Here is a 25,304-nt window from a genome sequence, read left to right as displayed (position 1 = left end):
AATATAAAAACACGAAATGAAACATTGAATTACAGAAAATTGTTGAAATGTTTTTTGATGCTACCATATTTTGCTATTTTGCCAAATTCTCCCTATCAAATTGAAGGAAATGAATGATGCAGAAATGGCGCAAATAGGACGATTGTTTGCTCACTGATATTTGTGCTTGTTGCAGTGCATCATACATATTGTAGAGCATTTTGAAGTAATTTGCTGATATACAATGCTTTTAGAGGTCTTCGTAGTAAACCGTAAAGGTCATATTGTATTCAAAGAATCAGGTAAAGTAAATTGATAGGGTTCCTATGTTATAATTTGTGTTTCCTAATCATGTTCAGAAAAATGTATTATTATTTAAGGTCGATTTGCAAAGTACCTATGCAATGCTAATCAGACTTATGATTTTCTCATGAATTTATGATGTTATGATGCTATCTTAGAAATGCTTGCCATGTGCATGGATAAATCTGTTTATCACTTCAATGCTAATGCCTGCTGCCTGCGTGGACATAAGCCAATTAGGTACAGATTTTGGGCCTGTATTGTGTATATATACACAATAAGGAATGTATTAGCTAAGAAACATTATTTTCACTAAATGGGATAATCAAACAAGCTCATTTTCAGGAATTTACAATAAAGATGTGAATACTCAACACTACAGGCAATTTCACAACATTATCTGCAGTAGTACAGATGCACTTCCCTATGTAAGTACCTGTAGCCCCTGCATGTACCGCCGGTCACCGCTAGGCGCGTTTACTTCCGCCGGTCACCGCTAGATGCTGTGAACCGCTAGTTACAGTTTTGTTAATAGGTGTCGCTTTTACCAGTCTCTAAATTGCTAAAGCCTTTGATTAAGTTGTGCGCCCCCCTTTTTAACGTTCCGTTCGCTTAAACTGCTGTATTGTTTGGACAATTGTATTGGCAATGTGTATATTGAAAACCATATGTATTCGTTTATTACATTCGATGTTCTCGCCACATGTGTGCAATACTAGATAACTAAGTTCGTATGTAAAACTATATATGTCTCGATTTTGTGGCGAAATACAAGAGATATCTGTATGTTACAGTGTTTCTACTGGCTACACCAGCCAGATTGGTGACCCCGCGTTCTACGCACCATGGGATCGCTATCCCCTCGTGTTCCCAGTCACACCGACACTGGCCTGCACCCTGAGCTATCTCCTCCAGCTCTCTTTGTGTAGGAAGGAAGTGGCGGATGGTGTGTCTCCACGAGGATCCTACTTTTGTGCTGAGTGGAACTGGATAACGCCGACTACTACTGCTGCACTACGGACCAGCTACTTCATCGGCTCACCTCACCGTCCGGCTACCTCTGCAGCTGCACCGCAGCACCTGCCGATCGCCGTATCGCCGTCGCCGCCACCGATCTTCCCGACCATTGCTCTCGGCAGCCATGGACCAGAAGACCCAGCCTGCCGGCGCCGGTGCAGCCGCCGGCACCGGTGCAGCCGCCGGCGCCGGTGCAGCCGCCGCCGCCGCCTCGCATGCCGCTGCTGCTGCTGCTGCCGCTGCCGCCCAACCGGACTACCTCCGCGTGGCGACCGCGCCACGCAGCCACGTCGCGCCGCCGCGCTTCTTCGAGGAGGACCCCGTGATCTGGCTCGTCCAGCTCGACCTCTTCTTCTCTCAGGCAGCTGTGGACGATGAGCTCAGCCGCTTCCGGATCGCCGCTACTCTCCTTCCTGGCCACCTCCTGCGCGACTTCACCGACATCCTCCGCAACCCTCCTCTCGACCGACCTTACACCATCCTTTCCGACGCCATCCGTCAGCGGTTCGGCAAATCAGTCGAACAGCGTCTTCGCTGCCTGCTCTCTGGCCAACAACTCGGCGACAGGCGTCCTTCCCAATTCCTTCGGCATCTCCTGGACCTTGCTGAAGCTGAAAGCTCACAAGATTCCCCGCTCATCCGCCAGATCTTCCTCAATGCACTTCCGCCTCGGACTCAGCCCTTCCTCCAGTGCCTGCCGCCTGGGACGGACCTTGCGACCATCGCTAGCACTGCCGACCGACTCCTGGAGCTTCCGCAGCAGTCGGACGTCGCTGCACCTACCTCAGGCCTTCTCGCCGCGGTATCGACTTCTGCGCCTGCTGCAGCCTCACCTGCTGCTCCTGCAGGACCCTTCCACCTCCAAGACCTGATGAGCCAGCTGCTGACTGGTATCACGGCCCTCACAACATCAGTCGCCACCCTGGTGGACGAGACGCGCCGCCGAGAGAGGTCTGCATCCCGTGCCCCCGGCCGCGCTCGCCACCGTCCACCACGCGACCTGTCTGCTGCTGCCCGGTCACCCAGCCCTGCAACCAACACGTCTACCGGCGCTGGTGCTTCCTTCTGCTGGTACCACCACAAGTTCGGTACCAACGCGCGCTCATGTCAGTCACCGTGCTCGTGGTCTGCAACCGCAACTCAGACCTCGGGAAACCAGCAGTAGGACAGGTGACACAGACGTCTGCACCTGCCCTGCTCAACCCTGACGTCCCTCCAGCCAGCGGCCTTCTGAGACTCAAGGACAACAACACTGGCATCACCTTCCTCATCGACACTGGAGCTGAGTACAGTGTTCTTCCAGCGACACCCACCGATCGTGCTCGCGGAACCAACGGACTGGATCTGCAAGCAGCCAACAACAGCAGCATCCAGACCTATGGTCAGCGCATGCTCACGCTTTCTCTCGGCCTCAGAAGAGATTTCAACTGGATCTTCATCATCGCGGACGTCTCTCATCCTCTCCTAGGAGCCGACTTCCTCTCCTCGTATGATCTCCTCGTCGACACCAAGAGAGGCCGTCTCATCGACCACCTAACTGAGTTGTCTTCACCTGCTTCCCACTCCTCAGTGCCATCCACCGGACTGACAGCCGTCGTCGGAACCGACAACCCAGCATTCCTTACCCTCCTTCGAGAATTCCCCAGCCTCACCCAGCCGTCACATCATCCGGAGCCACAGCACTCAGTCCGACATCACATCGAGACTACCGGCCCTCCGGTCTTCTGCCGCCCACGCCGTCTGGATCCAGCTCGACTCGCCACTGCCAAGGCAGAGTTCCAGCGCCTTCTCAGTCTCGGAGTCATCCGACCCAGCAGCAGTCGGTATGCATCACCGCTGCACATGGTGCCCAAGTCGTCTGGAGATTGGAGACCCTGTGGTGATTACCGTGCACTTAACCGCATCACAGTGCCTGACCGGTACCCACTACCACATCTCCACGACTTCACTGCCTGCCTCGCTGGGACATCGATCTACTCTCGGCTCGACCTCGTCAGGGCCTTCAACCAGATACCGATGGCCCCAGAAGACATCGCCAAGACAGCGATCACAACGCCCTTCGGCGCCTTCGAGTTCCTCCGTATGCCGTACGGTCTCCGGAACTGCGCTCAGACCTTCCAAAGGTTCATGGATCACATCCTCCGTGGCCTGGACTTCGCCTTCGTCTATGTAGACGACATCCTCATCGCCAGCAGCAGCATCTCGGAACATCTCACACACCTCCGAGAGGTCTTCAGCCGTCTTTCCCGCAACGGTGTGCTCCTCAACCCATCGAAGTGCGCCTTCGGCATGGAAAGCATCTCCTACCTCGGCCACCAGATCTCCAGCGGAGGCATCACTCCTCTCGACGATCGAGTCAGTGCGATCAAGAACTTCGACCGTCCAGAGTCAAAGAAGAGCCTCAAGAAGTTCCTGGGGATGATCAACTTCTATCACCGCTTCATCCCACACGCTGCTGCTCTTCTGGCACCTCTCCACGGCCTGACTGCCTCAGACGACCGAGCTGCTTCAGTCACGTGGACCCCAGAGGCAGACGCCGCCTTCTCTGCAGCCAAAGCCGCCCTCGCTGACGTCACCCAGCTCGCTCATCCCGTCAAAGATGCAGCTCTGAGCCTCAGCACTGACGCCAGCAGCACGGCAGCCGGCGCCGTGCTCCACCAGCGAGTTGGTGGTTCTCTTCAGCCTCTCGCCTTCTTCTCGCGCAAGTTCACGCCCACCCAACGCCGCTACAGCACCTTTGGACGGGAATTGCTCGCCATGTACCTCGCCGTGCGACATTTCCTGCCCTATCTGGAAGGATGTGACTTCGAGATCCTCACGGACCACAAGCCGCTCGTCTTTGCTCTCAAGGCCAACGGCAACGCCAACCATTCTCTCCGTGAACAACGTCACATGGACCTGATTCTGCAGCACACCAGCAAGATCGGACATGTTCCTGGACACCTCAACCCGGTAGCTGACGCCATCTCACGGATCAGCTCAGTGTCTGCGCCGGCTTCTGCCGCAGCTACACCTTCACCCGGCCTGCTGAGCTTGGCCGACATCGCCCTACACCAAGCCAACGATCCTGACCTGCCGAAGCTGCAACAATCCTCATCTCTGATCATCCGTGACTTCCCAGTCCCTGATCATCCGCATCTACGTCTCTGGTGCGACACCTCAACGGCCACACCTAGACCTGTAGTCCCAGCCAGACTCCGCCCTTCCATCATCAAGAGCTTCCACGACTTGTCTCATCCTGGCATCAACGCTACGCGTCATCTCATCTCATCGAGGTTCATCTGGCCCCACATCAACGCGGACATCCGTGCCTTCGTCCGGAGCTGCCAGCACTGTCAGCGTGCCAAGATCCAGCGCCACACGAAGCCACCCATGGGCAGCTTCCAGCCACCTGACTCTCGCTTCCTGCACATCCACATCGACCTTGTCGGACCACTTCCTCCGTCCCATGGCAACTCCTATCTCCTGACTGTCGTCGACCGCTTCACCCGATGGCCCGAGGCAATTCCTCTGCCCACCATGGACGCCGTCACGGTGGCTCGGCATCTCGTCAGCGGCTGGATCGCCCGCTTCGGAGTACCCGAACTCATCACCACCGACAGAGGATCCCAGTTCGAGTCCCGCCTCTGGACAGAAGTCTCCAAGCTTCTCGGCACCTCTCGGATCCGGACCTGCGCCTACCACCCAGAAGCAAACGGGATGGTAGAGCGCTTCCACCGCCAACTGAAGTCAGCTCTGCGGACCGATGACGACGCCGCCTCCTGGTCGGACCGACTTCCTCTGGTGCTACTCGGAGTGCGCACGGCCCTCAAGGAGGATCTCGGATGCACCGCTGCAGACCTAGTCTATGGTTGCAGTCTCCGACTTCCTGGTGACTTCCTCTCCCCCATGTCGTCGGACACTTCTTCTGATCCCGCTTCCCTAGCCTCTCGTCTCCGTGCCGCCATGTCGGAGCTCCGTCCAACTCCTCCTCGTCCTGGCTCCCGCCAAATCTTCATCTCTCAAGACATGCAAACCTGCTCCCACGTCTTCATCCGACGCGATTCGCATCGCTCTCCTTTCCAATACGTCTATGACGGTCCTTATCGTGTCCTATCCCGCGACCAACACACCGTCACCATCGACCGTCTCGGGCGACGTGACACCGTCACCCTGGCTCGGTGTAAACCGGCCTTCACGGACAACATGCCTGCCGCAACGCCGCCTGCAGCACCGGACGTCCTGGTGAACGACACGCCTACTACAGCGACAGACAGCTCGGTGGACCGCCCGCCTGCTGCATCGCCTGCACCCAGCCGGTCAGGTGCCCCCGGCGGCTCTCGCCCGGCTCGCCGCGTGCCGCCGGACCCGCCGCCTGCTTCGCCGCCCCCTCTCCGCCGTTCGTCGCGTACTCGCCGCCAAACTTCTTTTTATGGTGTTTAACTAGGGCGGGGGAGTGATGTAGCCCCTGCATGTACCGCCGGTCACCGCTAGGCGCGTTTACTTCCGCCGGTCACCGCTAGATGCTGTGAACCGCTAGTTACAGTTTTGTTAATAGGTGTCGCTTTTACCAGTCTCTAAATTGCTAAAGCCTTTGATTAAGTTGTGCGCCCCCCTTTTTAACGTTCCGTTCGCTTAAACTGCTGTATTGTTTGGACAATTGTATTGGCAATGTGTATATTGAAAACCATATGTATTCGTTTATTACATTCGATGTTCTCGCCACATGTGTGCAATACTAGATAACTAAGTTCGTATGTAAAACTATATATGTCTCGATTTTGTGGCGAAATACAAGAGATATCTGTATGTTACAGTGTTTCTACTGGCTACACCAGCCAGATACCTACCTACCTTTTTCAGGTGATTTTTAGCTGACCTGTGTAAATTAATTGTGAATTTGCTAGTTGCTCTGATTTGTTGTGAATTTTGCTCGTCAGTATTGTAATTTGCACAGTATAAATAATAAATAGTAATTTGGAGTTCAATTTCCTAAGCATTTTTAAAGGGACACTCCCACCTTAACATTAGTTTTGAGTTGAGATAGCCAAATTGGTGGCCATGGCCTGCAAGTACCGGTTTGGGCACTCACAACATCGACAAATGCTTTAATTCGGAGATATGGAATTTCAAACTTGCAGTTTTCGGATTCTAAGGGGCTAGTGCATTGGTATGCCCCCTTAGAATTTGTGACGTCAGCGGAGATCTAACGATTTTTAAATCTTTTACTAAAACGTTTGGTAGCACGCGGTGGTATATGCTGCTTTGCGCGCAACAAATGCCGCACTTTCAAATAAAGTCGCTAGGAACAGCGGAGATCCCAAAAAGTAAACAAAAGTAAAAGTCTAATATCTTGAAAACCGGTGAATATTTTTCGATGAAATTTGGTAGATATTCGTTTTCGCTCTTTCTGAACCGAGCGACATCACTTTCGTGCCAATTCATTAACTTTTTTGAAGGTGGGAGGGTCCCTTTAATGCAACACATAATCAACTTATCTCACATCTCTCAAGTAGGTACCCAGTTTTAACAATTTCCTCTTTTGCCACCTTCCCATCGCAGTTCCAGCATGGATCCACCCACTTCTACCACGTGCAGAGTGACGGTCTGCGGTGGGGCGCGGCGGCCGGCCGGCGCCTGGCGCCGCTGCAGGTCCTCTGCTGGCTGACGGCGTTCAGAGACGTGGTGGCCGCCATTTGCGGGGCGGCCTCCGAGTCGGCACTGCGAGCCAACCATCTGACGCTGCGACAACTGGCCACGGAGATCGTGGTGAGATGGGGTGTTGTGGTTGTTATGCAGGGTTAACGCAGGAGAGATTGCGGTGGGGTACTATAGCAGTGTTCTGATCGATTGCTATAACAGGCAACGTAAAGTGAACAATTTGCTTGTTGTGACATTTTAACGTCGCTACCTTTATTCCACTCGTGTTAATAGGGAGTAGCGAGGTCGTGATTGTGTTCGGTCGTTCTGCTTGAGCGCACCATGGCTTACCGCTGTCCCTCCCCAACCCTCCCATCCCTCCGCCTCCCTCCCCAGGAGGACGGCCAGATGATGGCACTGGACGCCGGCCGGCTGCGCTCGCTCCTCCTCAGCCGGCCCTGCGTGGCCGCCCCCGCCCAGCTCAGCTCACCCGCCGCCCCCGCCCCCACCCCCGCCCCGGGCGGCGAGGCGCAGCAGCACGTCTACGTGGATGTCGTCGAGTCGGTCGGTAGGTATTCGGGGTCGGAACTGAGGCTGCAGAGGTTCTGCTTGAGTGAGGTAGGGCTGTGAGGGCTAAAAGGTCCATTGAAACGCTTTATAGGGATCGCTACATCGGGCTTATGATAAAACGATTTTATTTTGTACACTAAATCTTAAGGGAAACGTGAAAGGAACGTCACGTGAGTTTGAGGACCTGCTGTACGTTTCAGACTGTGATGACATCAGACAGCGAGGTGCAGCAGTATGACGTCATCTCCGGCTGTACCTTTCAGACTGTGTGATGACGTCAGACGGCGAGGTGCAGCAGTGTGAGGTCACCGGTCGGCTCGAGGTTCGCACGGAGGGCACTGCCTGCTCGCGGGTGGACGTCTCCCTGGCAGAGGATGTCCGACTTTTGGAGCCGGACGCAGCTGGTAAGGGATCTGCGATATCAGGCTCCGGAAAACGAATGCATTGGCGCACAACGATACGGGACCATATGGCAAAATTTGCGTGTTTCATAAAATCGTTCTTTAAAGACGATTTTAATATTGGTTAATGCAGGGTTCGACAAGGAGCACAATTTCACAAAAATTGAAGGAAGAAGCCTCAATCATTCATGGCTAGCACACGTAGTACGTACCCAGACTATGTATTGTCAAATAGGCATCGTTACCCTCGAATATATCTCCTAAAGCAATTTTTGAGCATGTCGATCGTATTTGACCACGCCCTTCTCCCCAGCAGTACTAACCTTCCCTCCCCCCCCCCCAGCGGAGGCGCACCTGGGTCCTCAGGTGCACGTCTCCCGCCTGCACCCGGCCGGCTCTCGGCAGTCGCGCTGGCTGAGCGGCCCGCCGGGCCGGCTGACCCTCCTCGAGTACCGGAGTGCCGCCGGACTCTCCGGCCCTCCCATCCCCATCTCCGTCCGCGCCACGGCGCTCCGCCTGCCCGGCTCGACAGACATCGAGGTGACGCTGCGTGTGAGACTCCTGGCGGCGGCCGAGCTCCGCGCGCCGTCTGTAGGCGTTCAGTTCCGTCCGCCGGCGGGCACCAGCGCCGTCAGCGCCACCTGTGCCGGGCCCGGCGGCGGAGCGGTGAAGTTTGACCGCCAGGCGGCGCTGGTGACGTGGACCGTACGGGAGATGGCCGGGCAGCAGGAGGCCAGCGCGGTGCTCAGGGTGAGTCGGAGGGGAGGGGTCGGTCAGAGGAAAGGGTTCATCACAGAGGAGGGACTGAGCCGGTTTAACACTGGTAAAACGACAGAAGGCTGTTTTGAAAGTTGAAACTCCCTTAGTTCTTTTCTTTTCCCTGTGTGTTTCGCGTATGATAGGATCTGAAGGCGTCATATACAAAACGGCAATGACAACTTTGAGCGTGAATATCCATCAATCAATCAATCGCTATATTTTTCGCATTGTCTGTTTCCATTCACCATCACCAGCACCAATCTTCGTGCGCTCGGCCCAGCTCCATATCTGACAACCTGACCCCATGGCCGTCTCTCCCTCCACTAACCCCACCCTCCCCTCTTTTCCCTCAGCTGGCGGAGGCGGACGTGTCCGGCCCTCTGGACTCTGTCGGACCGTTCCAGCTCAGCTGGGAGATCTCCGACCTAACCGTCACCGGCCTGCGGGTGTCCGGGGTGCAACTGGCAGGGGTGCCCGACGGCTGCACCCGCCGCTGGGTGCGCCATGCCGCCGTCTCGGCTACCCACACGGTCCAGCCGGCGGCGCTGGCCGCGGCCGGGAGCGATAGGTGATTGGGGGACGGCAGAGGTGAATACTGGGGGTATACTCGTACGGGGACCCGCAGTTGCTACTGTACAGCGACCCTGAGTAAATTGTCCCAGCACCCTCACAGGAAACAACGATAAACTGTCAGAGGGCACTCACAGGAAACCTCAGCTGCTCTTGTACATACAGGGACCGGCAGTCGATATCAATGTCATCGATTGTTACTGGACAAGACAGACGGCTGGAGTTGGGGTTCGAAAACAGAAGCAACTGCGGGTCCCCGTACCTACGACCTGTACCTGTGTTATAAATGATGTATAGATGAGAAGAAGGAAAGTGAACTACAAATGGAATGTATTTACTTCTTGATCGTTCCCAGTACCTTATAAATGCATGAGCGGGAGTCTGTGTGTTGTAACTTGTAAATTTGTGGAGGGAGAATTATCGTGAAATTGTTAAAATTTCTATCAGCATTTTACGAGTTTCCCATTAAACTGTACAACTATGCTAAGAAGCGCAGTATTCCCATCCGGCTTCAGTTTGTAGTTGAATGCAGTGCTTTATCGTCTTACTTGCGTTGTGAAATGTGAATCGATGTATCCGTGGGCTGTTATGTCGCCTGTGGAAAGTCGGGACGTTATTTTGCGCCTCTGCCCTTGCTCGTTATTTTGCCCTTTTCTATCACCGGGTCGCCACTGCCGTGTTGTAAGACCCGACTTGGCAGTGAAGCCGCCGTCCCCGGCGCGGCCGGGGCCACTTGTCTGTAGTGGGGGGGGGGGGGGCACCTCCGCCGACCCAGACAGGTCGGACGAAATTGCCCACTAATTATGATGGATAGGGCGGTTATTTGGGCGTACGAGACCCGATTGCATGACTGTATGATGTTCATTAAGGCCAAGTTGCTTGGATAAAGCGGCGGTAGGCTGTTCGTGTCGTACAAATAGCTATCACACCACGGAAACCTTTGTGTCTAAGCTAGGTTCACTTGGGAACGAATTCACCTTACATGACAAAGATGTTGTTTTTATGTTTTGATTTTGCCGCATTAACCCGCGCCCCACTGGGGGGGGGGGGCTATTTATAGTCCCCCCTCCCGTTTTTCTGCAATAACTTCCAAACCGTTTGACGTATCGACGCCAAACTTTCAGTACCTTCGGCTGCATCAATTTGACACCGTGTGTCAAAATTTGAACTTCGTACCTACCATAGGTCGGCCGGAAATGACGTCAGAGTGACGTCATGTTCGGCCGATTTCGACGCAAAACATTGAACCACGGCAATCGCTCCCAAGAGCTCAGTTTTTAAGCTAGATCCAATTTCTTTGCATGAGAGGACTCAGAATAGACTGCGCTATCAAACTGCTATCTCGGATTTTCGAAATTCTGAAAATTTCGAAAATTTTATATAATAATATTCAAAATTTATATTTTTACATTTTTCTCAAAAACGTTTTGACTTTTCGAAAAAACCGGAATATATGTGATAGAACGCATTATTATGACTAACTCTAGCAAGTTTTAGCCAAATATCTTCAAAAATGACCAAGTTATACGCATTATTGCAAAAAATTAACAATTATTAATTTTTCAAATCAATTTTTCAGCACGAATTCGACGTCGTACGCCAATATAAATAGCACCATCGTGTTCCTGAGCTCAAACTGCATCCAATAGACACCTTTTTTGTTGAAAAATTTCAACTTCAAAATTTGACCTTTTTTGACCTGAAAGTGACCTGACCTAAGCTAAATTTGACTCAAAATGACCTCGAATGACACAGACGACATCAAATTCGAAATGTTTGGCCTAAATGGACCATAAAACATGTGTCACGTGACCGACGGATGACATAATATTTTCGTGACCTGTGATGACCTGACCTTGACCTGAAAATCAAAGTACAAGTTTGGTACCCTCAGAGTATCTAGAGCATCTATTCACGAGTGTGTGAACCAAAAATGAGCCTGATCTGACTTGTAAGACGGCGGCCAAAGCCCAAAACGTGAAGAAGCCAAAATGCTAATAATTTTTACTTTGACCTGACCTGTGACGTCATCGGTGACCTCGAGGTCAATGAAATTAGGTTTCGCTCGACAGTTTTTCCGGGGCTATCAGACGCCGTTTGAATTTTGACGATCGGCCCAGTAGTTTCGGAGTTAGGAGGGGGGGCTATGAATAGCCCCCCCCCCCCAGTAGGGCGTGTTATACGCAGACCCCAGTGGGGCGCGGGTTAACCAGAACAGTCGCTGTTGAGTAACGACGGTGAAAATGTTTCCCTCGATGAGAGGTTTTGGCATAATTTCGGGGGTTAAACGTTCAACGTGGCTCACTTATCCGTACCTTACCAGGGTGACGGGTGTCACTTTCTCGCTAATTCGAAAGATTTTCGTCTCATCCATCAGGTTAGCATTGATTCATTGTATCTGGTGCATTTATCAAAGCACAAAGTGCAATTATCGCACGAGGGTGGGGTTGCAGGTCAGGTCAGGGATGTAGCACGAGCATGCCTATTGTCTGGTTTGGACAGGTCGCGTGTCGTCTTGGTCTACACCGACTAAATAATGCCTAAAACATAGTGTGCTCTGAAAGTCGTAATAAGTTCTGCCCCTGACACTGCCGACGTTCAATATACCGTGGCCTACCTATTGAGTGACATTTAGTGCTGCATTGACCTTCGCTGAGACTTGAGTATCGACCCGACCTTTGTTGTGCCCCTGGTGCTGACTTAATCTGAGCCGTGGGTTGTCGGTACGGACTTGACCCTTGTTCCCCATGTCGGCCTGATGTGACCTTTGGTGGACCTCAAGTAGCAACTTGGCAACCTTTACGGCCTATTCTGAATTTCTGATCTAAACTTTTATCTCAGTTATGACACTGACCTTTCCTTGTCACCTCCGAGTACCATGCACCGCTCTCGGGTTTGTTTGGCCATTTAGCCGTACCTCAAGCCGTCTAATATAACAGCGGTCAGCCACGGCTGACGGCGGCGCGCCGCTTCCGGCCACCCGTCTGCCGGTACACGCATCTGATGCCAAAATTAGAACTCAGGAAGCCTCTCGAGTGAGGCGCAATGCGCCACTACGGCTCAGTTCGGGGGAACAAAGAAAACTCCCTTTGTGGCTTTGTTCGGATGAACGCGTCGTTCGCACGTGAGGGACCGTAAGGGGTCTGTAGGTCGCAGGGAGGGGTAATGAGTGCCAAATGCGCCGCTATGGCTGGTTTGATCGCTCCGCCGCTCCTGGCACTGCAGCGGCAGCGGTGTGGATTTTGGACCGGCCGCCCCGGCACATGGTGCATTCGATGCCGCCCCGACCGGCCCACGACGTCGATACGGCCAGAGGGGCATTTCGTTTACGGCTCCACGAATTGGACGGCCGAATGTCGGAGTGGATGTTGCACCATCCCGGTTAAAAACTGCGCACAGCATCTCTGCATCAGCGAGTGAGTTACGGTAGTGAACATTCATGTGTTTCACAAACCATGACAAGATCTCGGATTCTCGGTGACAAGCCATAATGGTGTCCATCTGCCATTCTTTCGGAACTTTGATTTGGGAACCTCTGATCGTTTCAGAGACTCAAGAGTCTGATCACCTCCCAGTCTATGGAACACCGTTTTCTCTCCCCGTCATTCTCGAGCTATGAGACAGCGTTCCGACGTCACCGCTCCAATCCAGACCGTCGTCTCCAGTCTCCGCCGGCTCCCACCGCCTTTGGCACGTGCCAATAGCAGCTCCACCGGGCACGGCGCCCGCCTGACCCGTCGGCGGCGGCGCGGCGGCGGTGGAGAGCGATCCTACACCCCATCCGCGACCCGCGGGGAGCCCCTCTGTATGGGAAGACTCCCACGCAGCGGTGAGGCAGACAGCTGCTACGGACTGGAAGGAGAGGCACGCTGCTCAGAGTCGACACTGGTGGCGCCGAGATCCCCCGCCGAGCGTCGGTGGCGGCGTGTCGACGGCGACGAGGGGAAGGAGGGGAAGGAAGGCACCTGTTGTCGGCTTCAGATGAGGGGCTGGAGGGGTGGCTGGAGGGGTGGAGGGAGAGTTTTTGCGCCGTGTTTCTCCCGAGGGGATTCTGCAGTCTGTGGAACTGACAGTGATTTTCTCTCGGGTCCTGCTGCTCGCTGTTCGTTCAGAGGCTAATTTGAATCCTAAAGAACGGCTTCTTTCACACTGACTTCTGACTAATAACGGCATCTAATCACAAGTGATCACCCCCATTCACCTATGACCGTAAGGGAGTCCTACTGAACCTTGGAACCTCTCTCGGCTTGATGAATCAGAACAACCAAAACTGAAACGTCACAATCTGGCAGCGACCAAACGAGTCACAAATCGCCCCAGGAATGCCGACTCACCGGGACATAACGCATGATACACTTGGCTCTGAAGGTCACACGGGATTTTAGAACAGCGGTTCATCCGAAAACGCGTCCTTGAAACGCCAGTGGCCCGGGCATCGGAGTCCGAATGCCACGTCATTCCTGCACAATTTAGATAAGTTTCAGGCAAACGTCTCGCACATGTGTGCATTGAGCACGTAGAAGACGTTCCCGTTTCGACCTTCATTTTCGCTTGTTCTTGTTAACGTAACACGGCATTGTCAAGATGATAGCTGTCGAGTCGGGCAGAATCATGTGCGGAGATCTTTATTGACCGTAAAGATTTGGCACAGCCTGCCTGTGCTATCTTATTTCGTCACCAACAGAAGACAACAGACTGTCGCCAGCCAAGATAAAAAATTATCGTGTTACCGTTTGAACCTGGAACCGAAAGCCGTGTAATAATTTATATTCTGTAGGAAAGGAAGAGCTCTTTTGGATTTCTCTTTCGTTTTTTTTTTTGCGCAGAAAAACTTTGCCTTGAAAAATTCCAAAACTTTCAATGCCAGATTTTGTTGGAACTTCAAACAAGCCTCAAATCAAATATCCATGGGAAAACGGATAATAAGCTCGATTGCCAGCAAGTTCAGCAACATCGCCATATCACACTCCCGCAGTCTCTCCTCCCTCCTCGCTAGGCCGTCTGGCCCCGGTCGGTCTCCACCGGAACACCGGCACCTCAGCTCGGCCGGCGACCCCGTCGGCCCGCGCCCGTCGACGGTAGTTGGCGACGGGCCAGCGACGGCCGTCGGCATCGGCCCCGTCGGGCCTCCCTCAGCAGACACCTCAGCCAGGCCGAACGGCAAGAGAGCGGGCAGGGCCAGAAAATAGTCACCCACAACAGCCGAGCGCAAAAGGTATATCACGGGATAGCAGTTAACAAAGCAAAATGGGTAGTAAGCCGGCGCCCGTTTCCGGATTTCTTTTTTCTCTGTCGTGCGATGCTCGGCGTCTGTTATTGCAGAGCGTAGATGTAGCATGCGTCTCTCACGCCGCGTGTGCGTCGCACCCATCTGGTGCCCGTGCTCACTCCACCACCCCCACCGCGTGGAGGGCCGGGCCGCGCCGCCGAAAACACCGCAGCGCATCCAGCTGCCTTCGCCGCGCCCGGCTATTTATAGGCGGCCGGGTGGCTGGAAGCGCCGGCCGGGAGCTCCTTTGGCGCGCGTCCCTGGCAAGCGGGCCGCCCCGCCGAGCCAGGAGCCGGCCGCGGCGTCTGCACGAGCGCCCCACGCAGCATCACGGTCACGAGCGTCAGCGAGCGTCACCATCTGACCCGCCACTCTACACCGGCAGCAATACGAAACGTAGAAAGAAAATTTATTCTTAACGTTTACAGCCTACAATCATAAATAGAAAAACCGCCGCGGCAGCACACGCTGAAAGATAGTTTCGATAACAGATTTCTCACGATACAAACTGTCTGTGGCTCTCTCCGGCCGACGGGCGGTCACAGTCTCGACGGAAGCCCGGCTCGCGCGGCCTCCCCCGTCCCTCGATCACCCCTGGCCGGTGCGCCGCCGCGGCCGCCGCTCGCGTTCGGCGCATCACTGATCACTGCGCGCTCTCGGCGCTCGCCGGCAGCTTCTCTCACAGATGGGACTAGCAGTCTGTTGCGTTGGCGTGTGGTATGTGCGCGTGTTGGTGTGTCTCTGTGTGTGTGTGGTGGGGCCCGGCGCGAGCACCGGCGCCGACCCCGGCAGCCCTGTCTCCCGGCACTCGCCTACATCCGGTCGTTCTGCCTGAGTTTGTTCTCGACCTCTTCTTTGGAGATCTCCGACGAGTCGGTCGCCTGTGTGCGGGAAAACGAGGGCATCAGTGGAGAAAAGACAAACACCAGCCGCTGTTCACGTCAGCTGACAAATAACGAACGTAATATGACGGCAGTCACTTGGAAAGCGGGCGTTCCACATCTCGCTTCTACATGAATGGTGGCACGTCTTACATCCACTGTTGGAATTATACAGTCAGGCAAGCTGATCGGCATACATCATCAAGTTATTGAAAATTGTCAGCTAGCGTTGCATTCCTAAAACTTGAACATTGCTTCGACATTGGCAACACCCGACCATCCAAAATAACCTTCATCATTCATCCGTTGACCTACTAGCCTGGACCACCCGCCCGCCTGCACGAGTCCCAAAACCACTGCCCTATCCGCCGGTCTGAGCACACGTGGCCCTGCCAGATCTTCCGTCATAACTCACACTCGCCGAGCTCTACTTCCCCCCCCCCCCCAGCATCCCCTACGCCCCCTCGGCGTCACACACGCGGACACATACCTCAACATATTTGGCCACGCCCGTCAGCGCCTTCTTGAGCGCGTCAAAGCTGGAGGAGTACAGCATCTTCGCCTTGATCTTGGCCTCATCGGGACACCAGAGCATCAGGAAGAGCTTCTGCTTCTTCGTGGGCTGCGAATGGGAGACATCGTCAGTGCCATCATCAGCTAGTGACAAGCATCAGGGACAAGACACAACCAGAACACACAGTAGTCGATGTCTAATGGCAGTTGGTACATCATCACCCAACGCAAAATTTAGCCCATTCGTTCACGGACGTCGGACCCATCATCGAGACGAACCTCATTCCATCAAATATCGGTAATGTAATTTGGATAGTATGCCTCCGCGCCATTACAGGGTTATAGTGTCTGGAAATGACAGTGGCCGTCGTCCCCGGCGCCTCGGTAGAAGTTGGTTCAGGTGACGTGACACGACCAGTCATACATTAGTGTAGTCCGTCGCACATACCACCGTAGCGGCAAGACTCGGTGCCAGGCAGGTATAGCTGTGATTCATTGATCAAGTGGCTGCAGACACCTAACGCAACGTCAGCAGCTGGCATAAGCGTAGGAACCATGGGTGCAGGGGTGCAGCTGCACCCACAATATTTATCCAGTGGGTGCAGACAATGTATTCTGCACCCACAATAATCTGAACCAAAAACCCCTTTTTCATCAACACTACTTCCCATGCAGCACGGCAAATTCAGGATATGTTGCCTACTATCCATCTTTCGAAGCATTTGCTACTGTGATCAGTGATGGTCTTCAAAACTTACATTTGTGCTGAAAAAAAGGGAAATGGAGCATGTGATTGAACACATACCGAACCGATGACCCACTGTCAAAAATTTTAGCCCGACATCTTCGAAAATGGCTAAGTTGACCGCTTTTACTTTTTGCGGTAGTCAATATTGACAATATTAGCCCTCGAATGTGTGCAGCGTTTTCCAGCTTCTAATGTGTAGGGGGAGGGGGAGGGGGTCGGTCGGACCCCCTGCCGTTCGGCCCCTGATCGAGCTAGAGCTTCGCGGAAAAAAACGAGGGTGTTGCCCGTGACGAGAGGAAGCGGATGATACCCAATTTTAAGGTCCTGCTTCATTGGTTGACCTTCCAGGTCAGGTCAATATTCCAAAAGTCGGGAAAATCGGGACCTGCTAGAACTGCGTAAAGTGAAGCTGTTATCGGGTTTTTTCGGGGTGCTGATCACAAATATCTGATGTTAGTTTTGATCACAGATGATTTCTTCATGCATTTAGGCCAGATCGGGTCAGGTCAGGTCAGGTCAACCATTAGGCGTCCTACCGGCTATCCATAGTAGGTGTCAACTACCACTGACGGCGTCGTAGAATGTCACGAAAGCACTAAAACTACTTCGTAAACGTTCAAATGGATGCTAAATTCGAAATCAGCCCTATAAACTACCGTAGAAACATGTAAAACTCGAAAAAGTGAACCGAGGTCATCAAAGGTCAATGACCTGACCTGACCTTCAGGTTATCTTCACACCCACCGTGATGCATGGGAAGAACATCATTTCACATGTTTGGACGTCTACAATCACAAAAAGACTGGAAACGCGCGGATAATGTGAGCTGACATACATACGCCAAATCGCGATTCCGGCCGAACATGGTCTCGAGAATCAGGTCACAGGTCAAAGGTTTTTTGGGTCAGGGTCATGAAATTGTTAGAGTAGGTGTAAAACTGATCAACTCGAGGGTACTAAAAGTTTCGTCGCGCTCGGCCGCTTTTTGCGCGAGTTATTTGCGAACAACCATGGGGGGGGGTTCATCCGACCCCCCTACACATGCGAGGATCAATGCTTCCAAATGCACTTATCGGTTGGTACCTTTTCGACATGGTACACCCTCAAAGCTCGTTACGAGCCTTCGCTCGGGTGTCGCCCCCCCCCCCCTCACCGGCCATGGCTGGATTTCTGCACCCATGCACCCACAATGTTCCAGCCGTTCCTACGCCCATGGCAGCTGGCACAGACATAGACAGCAGGACGGAAGGTCGTGAGATCGGCTGAGCGGAAAACGAGGAGAACGCCGGCCGAACTCACATAGCCGAGTGTGTGGGCGGGGGTGGTAATGGCATTCCAATGTTCATGATAAGCAGACAAGCATATGCTATCAGAGCTCCGCTAAAAAGTGGATACAGATAGGTAATCGTAGGTCGAATACAATGCGGTTCCGAAGATCAGTCGTCCCATAAGGTTTTCGTTCGATTACAACCCAGTGCGGCGATGTAGGATCTCATCCTGATGTCATTCAAGCATACAGCGCTGTTCATTCGAACAGACATGTATGAGCATAAAATGGCGATATCCCGAATCCTATTCCACGAAAACGAGAATCAGGTTCGACCACAAAACAACGACGCATTTGATAGATCAGATATCGCCAACCATTCTGGTTTTCATCCATTGATACCACAAAGATAGTTCCAAATCAAATTACCACGAATCAAATTACAAACAGGCTGTCATGCAGTCAACACGTCACCATCGACCACAAACCAACATCAACTCCCATACCTCCCCAGTACCCGCTATCACCCCTGCATCGAACCATCCACGCTCAGCTCAGCCACGGCCCAGGCCCCAGGGAGAGCTCTCTCAGACAGTGACGACAGATGTGCTCGCGATCGCACAGAGCCCACCTCCCCGTGCCATCGTCGGGCGACTCTCAGCGGCGACAGCTGAGGTGAAATCCCTCCGCCCGGCCGGCCACAGATGGACGATATGTCCGAGCCGGGCCAGTGGCCGGCATGTGCGACCAGACACCCGTGGTAGGTCGTCGGGTGGAGATAGATAGCCTAACGATTCGCAGTTCAGACCGCAACCGATCTCACAGCTGGGCATGGTCTCTTGGAGGGCGATACCTGAATAGAGAGCAGCACTAACCGCTCCAGCAGACAACTAACCCGGTCCAGCGTTACATCACAACAGATAAACCAGACCACACCAGACCCACAGAGCATAAGGACTGTATGAACTATGAAGAACTGGGATCCCAGTCACTCTAGTAGTTCTTCCTTCGCTTCGGTGGTGATGTAGTATGACAGGCACCAATACCCAGCAGTCGACCCCACCCCCTCCCTCCGTCCAGAGGGGCTACTGCAATGGCCAGCGGATCGCTACCTGAACAGTGAACATCCAGCAACCACCCAACCATGACTGGTGAAACACCGGCCACCGTGAGCCCAGCCACAGACAGCGCCCGTAACCGGCTCTGCCCACCGCCCAGCTCGGCTAGACGGAGCCAGCCAGGTGCGAGCCGGCAGACATCAACACCGCCTCCTCCGTCTACAAACAGTCTCAGAACCGACCGCGCGAGACGCGCTATTGCTCAGAGTCCGTCATAGGCCGCTAGGTAGACATACCTCGATAGACACACTAACGCCATAATATCCCCGCAAGCTCGATGGATATTCCAAGCGAAGGAACGATAGAAGTCGCCCGTATGATACACCATCTCTTGTTGCATGGATGACAACGATTGTGAAATTCAATTACGGTTCAATGGAAGCGAAACTGTGGGCTGTGGCACTTGACGGATCATATCATGTGGCGTCACGGACGAACGAGCAGCGAGCACAACATGTTTATGTAGGACAAAGTATTGTGCGAAGGTGATGAATAGTGTTTTCGAGACTAACAACTGCATTACTTAGCAGCAGCCGACTACTGACGTGATTTATAGTTACAACTGACTCAAGTCAAAGCACTCATATCTCGCCGGAATACCAGAAAGCTTATCCTTCACCACTCAATCCACCAATCGGGCGAAAACAGAATGGCTTTTTCTCTCGGGAAACTACCGCCTGATTCACAGAAGCCTCTCGAGAGGATCGTTCCCCTGTAACCAGTCAGTCAGTCAGCAGACACGACCGTCCATCTCCGTCCCGCAGGGGCGTAGGCAGGGGGGGGGGCCACTGGGCCATGGCCCCCCCCCTTGGGCGCCGAAGGCGCCCTTTGCGATTGGAGGGCGCCGAAGGCGCCCTCCAATCGCAAATGCAATTGTGATATAATCGAATCGAAAAACAATCGCGACTGGAGGGCGCCCTCCAATCGCGAATGTGTTTACAGGGAAAATACGGATGGAGGGCGCCCTCGGAGGACGCCCATTCCAAATACGCCCTCCAAATACGGTTGGAGGGCTCCCTCGGGCGCCCTGTAGGTCGCCACCCTGCTACACATTGCCGCCCTTCTGCTGATCGGCGTCCTCATAATTATTGGCGCTCTCCTACCTATTGAGCCCTCATGTGAAATTTTGAAGGCCGCCTTTCTCCCTTTTGGCACCCTCTTGTTCAGTGCCGCCCTCCTACCTATTGGTTCCCTAGTCCTTCCTGTTGAATGTTAATCGGGGCCCTTCTCCTATTGGCGCCCTCGTGTAGATCGCCGCCCTCCTAACCACTGGCACCCTCCTGTTGATCACCGCCCTCCTATCCACTGGCACCTTCCTGTTGACCAGCGCCCTCCGCACAGACGCCCTCCTGTTCGTGTCATCCTCTTGAGCAAAGGCGCCCTCCTCACCATTGCCACCCCCATTTTAATCGTCACCCTTCCGCTCATTGGCGACTTCCAGTTGATGACCGCCCTTACACCTATTGGCGACCTCTTGTTGATCGCCACCCTCCTATTGGTGCTCTCCTGTTCCTCGCCACCCTCTTACCTGGTGGCGTCCTCCTGTTGATTGTTGATCGGCGCCCTCCTACCTATTGGTGCCCTCCTGTTGATCGCTGCCCTTCTATCCATTGGCGCCCTCCTGCTGCTCGCCAACTTCCTACCTATCGGTGCCCTACTGTCGAAACTCGGGATGTTGATCGGGGCTCTTCTACCTATTAGTGCCCTCCTGTGGATCGCAGCCCTTCTACCTATTGGCAACATCCGTTGATCGCTGCCCTCCTATCATTTATTTACTCCTTTGGCATGTTTTTCAACTTAGTCGTTCTATTGCACATAGTTGATGTCTTGCCTGTGAAAACTGCCACAAATGAACGTGCATTCAGCACAATGAATGAAGTATCTATACCTACCAAAACTATCTACGCTCTACGATGCATAAAACACGTCTTTGGTCTTAACGGATTGATCCTACTTTACGTGCATCATGGCATCTATATGGATTACGATTAAGTATTGTCAACAGGTTCGGGCGCAACAGCAGGCATCTGAAGTTTCGGTGATTGAAACTGGTTATGTGGGTACACTGTATGCATCTGTGAGAAGGCTATGAAGGCTGGTCTGAGGTAATTTGGATGATGTTTACGCAGCTCGCGCTCCGGTATCAATCCGATACGGTGATCTGGTGCGTAGATATGCCACCGCCAATAAACTTTTATACATCGACACCCATGAGCCAAGCTTTCTGTACAGTTTGTGTGGCAGCGGCCCGACCAAACCTTAGGTATTTTTTACACCTTCAAATTTGGTAAAAGAGCGAGAGGAGCTTTGAACAGTGATCGTATAAAAGGCGTGCCTAAAAAGCGGAGGAAAAGGTTGTTTTCAAAAATTTCGCGCGCCTTCGGCGCAGCATTTCAAGAACACTTGACCTTTTGTGACCTGGAGTATAATGAATACACACGATGCAAAATCAATGCAGCACGACCTATACGAGGTTACGCAAAAAAAAACTGGTGGCATGGTAAAAAACGCCTCCCAACCCCCCAACCCCCACTGAGCGATTTTTTATCTCGCGACCGTATGGCGCCCTCCTTGGGTGAGGTGGCGCCCTCCAAACCCTTGGCCCCCCCCTTCGCGATTTTCTAAATACGCCGCTGCCGTCCCGCCACCTTCTTCCCCGTCACCCTGCGGCGTTGGCGGCGGCCGGCGCCGGCCGCGTGGCCATATACAGGCGCGCACGGTCCGACGCCCGACCGGCCGACCGCCGCAGCGGCAGGCTGATGCCACGCCCGGCCCGCGGCCGCCGCTGTGACTCAGGGATGACGTCACACTGACAGCCGGTGACGTCATATAGTGTCACCTGTGCCAGCGGGCCGGTGAGACACACCGGCTGTGACGTCATCACATGCCGAGACAGGCCGAGTGTTCTGCCGTTCCCAGAAACGGAGCGTGGATAGCCAATGGTTCCGGGCTTCTTTCTACAGATGACAGCTGAGTTCCACTGGGCCCTTGTATCCGTAAAAACGGTAAGTTTAAATGCAGAGCACCGTTAATTTTCACTGCACCTGATGACTTCAAACAGACCCATGCCACTTTCATGCCTTGTACCTAGCGACCAGCGTCTTTTCCGTTCTGACTAAGAACAACAAACGCAACGTGATTTTTGGGGGTATTGAGCGTATGTAATTCGGGCCGTACAGGACAAAATGAGTCTGAAAACGCCAGCGAGCATTGCATGCTTCACTCTACAAATGAATTTCTGTAGGTGAGTAGGCATGACTTGTGCCGTGACCGAATCAGGGGCCTTTCGTGGGTCCAACAGAATCAAACAGGGGTATCTTACAGACTCTGGTGGTAGAAGAGCTGACTTCAACAAGTTTCAGCAAGAAGCAGTTACGGTTACAATATTCACTGGCGAGTCGCCATAACAAGGAACTACTCAACAGTGCCTGCATTAAATCATGTCACAACAGCACCCTGAAAGTCACACCAGCATGCAGCGATAAACCGTCAGCGAAAGCTCGCCAAATGTCTCAGCTACGAATGTTATCAATGCCACCTCCTTCTCGCTGGCAACAGAAACCCGTCCACATTTCCGCCAAGCTCCTAATGACAGCTTATTTTCTGATGTCATACTAGGGAGGAAAACCTGCCCCGCCCACACACTCCACTATCCCCGCAGGCGCAGAGGTCCGTAACTGAACTCCCCGATAGACCGGCATGGAGACGAAAGAAGTATCCATCCAGCCAAAAATCTCGTACCGTCCTACCCCAAACGGCTGGCCACCCCGGTGCGAGCCGCACGGGCCGGGCCACCGGGCAGAGCGGGACAGAAATACTCTCCGGCCACGCTCCCGTCGCCGGAGGAAGCCCGCCCGAGCCTCATAGGAAAAATCGACACAAACTCGCGGAATGAGCGGAACTATCGGTGAATAATAGGGGTGGAATCAGAGAATGAGCGTCTAGAGGGGGGGGGGGCGACAAGAGATTGCTGTCAATCTTCACAATCATGAATTGCTATAAAATATTATTTCTATTTGTAGCTTCTCTTCAGAATCGGAGCACAGCTTAGGGTGACGGAAAGGGACAGCGGTGTTCATTTCGGCTGCGTGTCCACAGACTGCATGCTATCCGTGACTTGGACCAGTCTTTTCAGTCCTACGCCATCGATATTTGATGCATTCACTACAAAATACTTTATAATGATATTTCATTGTGGGCCTTGACCTCTGCAGCATACCCAGGCCCATAGGTTTCCATAACCAGGACCTTCACAGATTATCAGCGCCTAAAAATCCCGTCCAGCAAATACCAAAATACCCTCTCACTGCCCCTTCTTCCTCTCCACCCCTCCCCCTACAGCCCGTGACACCCTGAAGACCCACCTCTGCGGCGCCCTGTACGGCGTGCAGGTACTCGTAGTCGAACAGACCGTAGCGGCACATGCCCTTGCCGGCCTTCTGGATGTCGGTGACAAAGTCCTCGTAGGTGGCGTCCCGGTCGCCGATCGCCTCCACGTCGATCATGACGTCGTCCTTGATGACAAACACCACATAGCGGTGCTTCTTGGCCTTCTTCACCTCGTCAAACACCGTCTTGCACGCGTCGGATACAGACACTCCGGATGCCTGGTGGGAGAATGACATGGTAAGGTTAGAGACTGAGACAATGATACCTTAAGGAGGGATAAAAATGCATGGTCTGGTCCATTCTGAGTTGGCATGCATGAAAAAAAACTTGGAATAGCCAAAATCTACTCATACCAGTCAGACTAGTTGCTTCACCTGCTGTGACATTTCAAGCTCTGATGCCGATTATTTAGGGACATATTTGTGTTATGAGTACGTGCATTTTAGTTATTTGTTGGCTCCACCGATAACCTCATAAATTTAAGTGCTTGGAGTCAGAGTGCCAAGGCCAACTGCCAGGCTCCTTAGTATGAGATGCCTTGCCTCTCAACTGGTTGAAAAAGTTTCCTTATTCCAGTGCCAGAGCCAGCTTCAACAATAAAAACCAGTTGTCTTTAAGCACCCACATTGTTATACAAATGCTTTTTAAGCCGAGTTCCGGTAGAGCTTTGATGCAGCTCCATGACAGTGCAGTACAGCATTCACAATTTTCTGGCTCACTTTCAATGGATTCATATAATTTTTTGAAACTTCAACAAACGTTTGTAAGACACTCAACCAATTTTTATTCAAACTTAAACTTTTCATATTCGTTCACAACCAAAGTTCAAAAACAGAAATAAGGAGGCATCAGAGGTCTAGACATATAAAATATGTAAACATAGATAAATATCAAACTTGCCCATGCCTTATTTGAGAATCCCTTACCATTTTTTAGATTATATATCCAGAGAAGGCGATCACCGGCCTCCCACCACACGCCCGGAAAGAGAGAGATCTGAAAATAAGCCGGGAGCTGTTGCCGAAGACGACAGCTGCACCAGGGTTACCAACGGGAATTTTTCTAAATCCCAAGATCGCCGCGCGAATTTCCCAAAATCGAGCTCCATATCCCAAGGTCGACAAGATCAAGGCCCAATGTGCATCCCAAGGTCTATAGAAACCAAATATAGAGCAAATAAAGTGTATTTGACGTATTTCCAAATCTTTGGTTGACTAAATAAATCAATATCGTTAACATAACTTGCATTCGGCACAGTTACACTGTAGGGATCATCTATGCGATTTGTCATTTCATGTTGTCATTTTTATTTATATTGTCACCGCTTTATTAATCAATCTGTTACCTGTTGTCAATTGCGCGTCAAGTTTGTTTGTTATTTGTAAACCGGCCTGCCGCTGGCCTCAACCTTCCTAGTAACCGCTGTGCCATACGCTATAGAACGTGTCGTGCAAAGGTCACGGCGGCACCCCTGAGGCGGCCGCTGCCCGTACGTTTAGGAGCCCATTGTCGTGACGTCATGACTGTGAGCAAAGGTCGCGGTAGGGGCTCTCCCGGCAGCCGGACGGTGACTCATACGTTAAGCTTGTCTCTCGCCGCGCCTGCGGGCATATTGGTAGTACTAGGGACGGCCAGCATGTGACCGCGGTTTTCGGCGACATTGTCAATTCGTTTCTCGACTCTGCTGTTCGCTACAAGACAAATACACATAGAAAACGGCTCGGGCATTTGGAGAAGAGCGGCTACTCTGAGGCGAGGGAAGAACACGGAGATTCACACAAACGACCTGACTAGGTTGCACCGGCCACAGTCGACCGAGGTGGGCTTCCGCGCCCTTAAAGACGCCTCTGACTGGCCATTGCGCTGACACCCTGGTCGGACCACGGTCATTGATCGGACCC

The 25,304-nt window shown here is 52.9% G+C and overlaps 2 protein-coding genes across 2 annotated transcripts; one reads left to right on the top strand and one right to left on the bottom strand.

The window, feature by feature from the left end:
* The first annotated feature begins 165 nt into the window (after positions 1–165).
* Positions 166–9,858, top strand: LOC122388951 (AP-2 complex subunit mu-like). The gene is made up of 7 exons (XM_043380544.1): positions 166–281; positions 628–710; positions 6,841–7,047; positions 7,315–7,486; positions 7,752–7,892; positions 8,233–8,639; positions 9,002–9,858. The coding sequence occupies exons 1-7, from the start codon at positions 224–226 to the stop codon at positions 9,218–9,220; spliced, it is 1,287 nt and encodes a 428-aa protein (XP_043236479.1). The 5' UTR covers positions 166–223; the 3' UTR covers positions 9,221–9,858.
* A 5,024-nt stretch (positions 9,859–14,882) lies between these two features.
* On the bottom strand, positions 14,883–24,405 carry LOC122388956 (cofilin/actin-depolymerizing factor homolog). Its single transcript, XM_043380553.1, has 4 exons — positions 24,330–24,405; positions 23,379–23,621; positions 15,859–15,990; positions 14,883–15,368 (listed from the first exon to the last, which is right to left on the bottom strand). The coding sequence occupies exons 1-4, from the start codon at positions 24,330–24,332 to the stop codon at positions 15,300–15,302; spliced, it is 447 nt and encodes a 148-aa protein (XP_043236488.1). The 5' UTR covers positions 24,333–24,405; the 3' UTR covers positions 14,883–15,299.
* Positions 24,406–25,304: the final 899 nt, after the last annotated feature.

Source organism: Amphibalanus amphitrite, unplaced genomic scaffold (genome assembly GCF_019059575.1).
Source record: "Amphibalanus amphitrite isolate SeventyFive unplaced genomic scaffold, NRLGWU_Aamphi_draft 000339F_arrow, whole genome shotgun sequence".
Taxonomy (NCBI): domain Eukaryota; kingdom Metazoa; phylum Arthropoda; class Thecostraca; order Balanomorpha; family Balanidae; genus Amphibalanus; species Amphibalanus amphitrite.
Note: the sequence above shows the minus strand (reverse complement) of the source record. Positions and strands in the feature narration are given on the sequence as shown.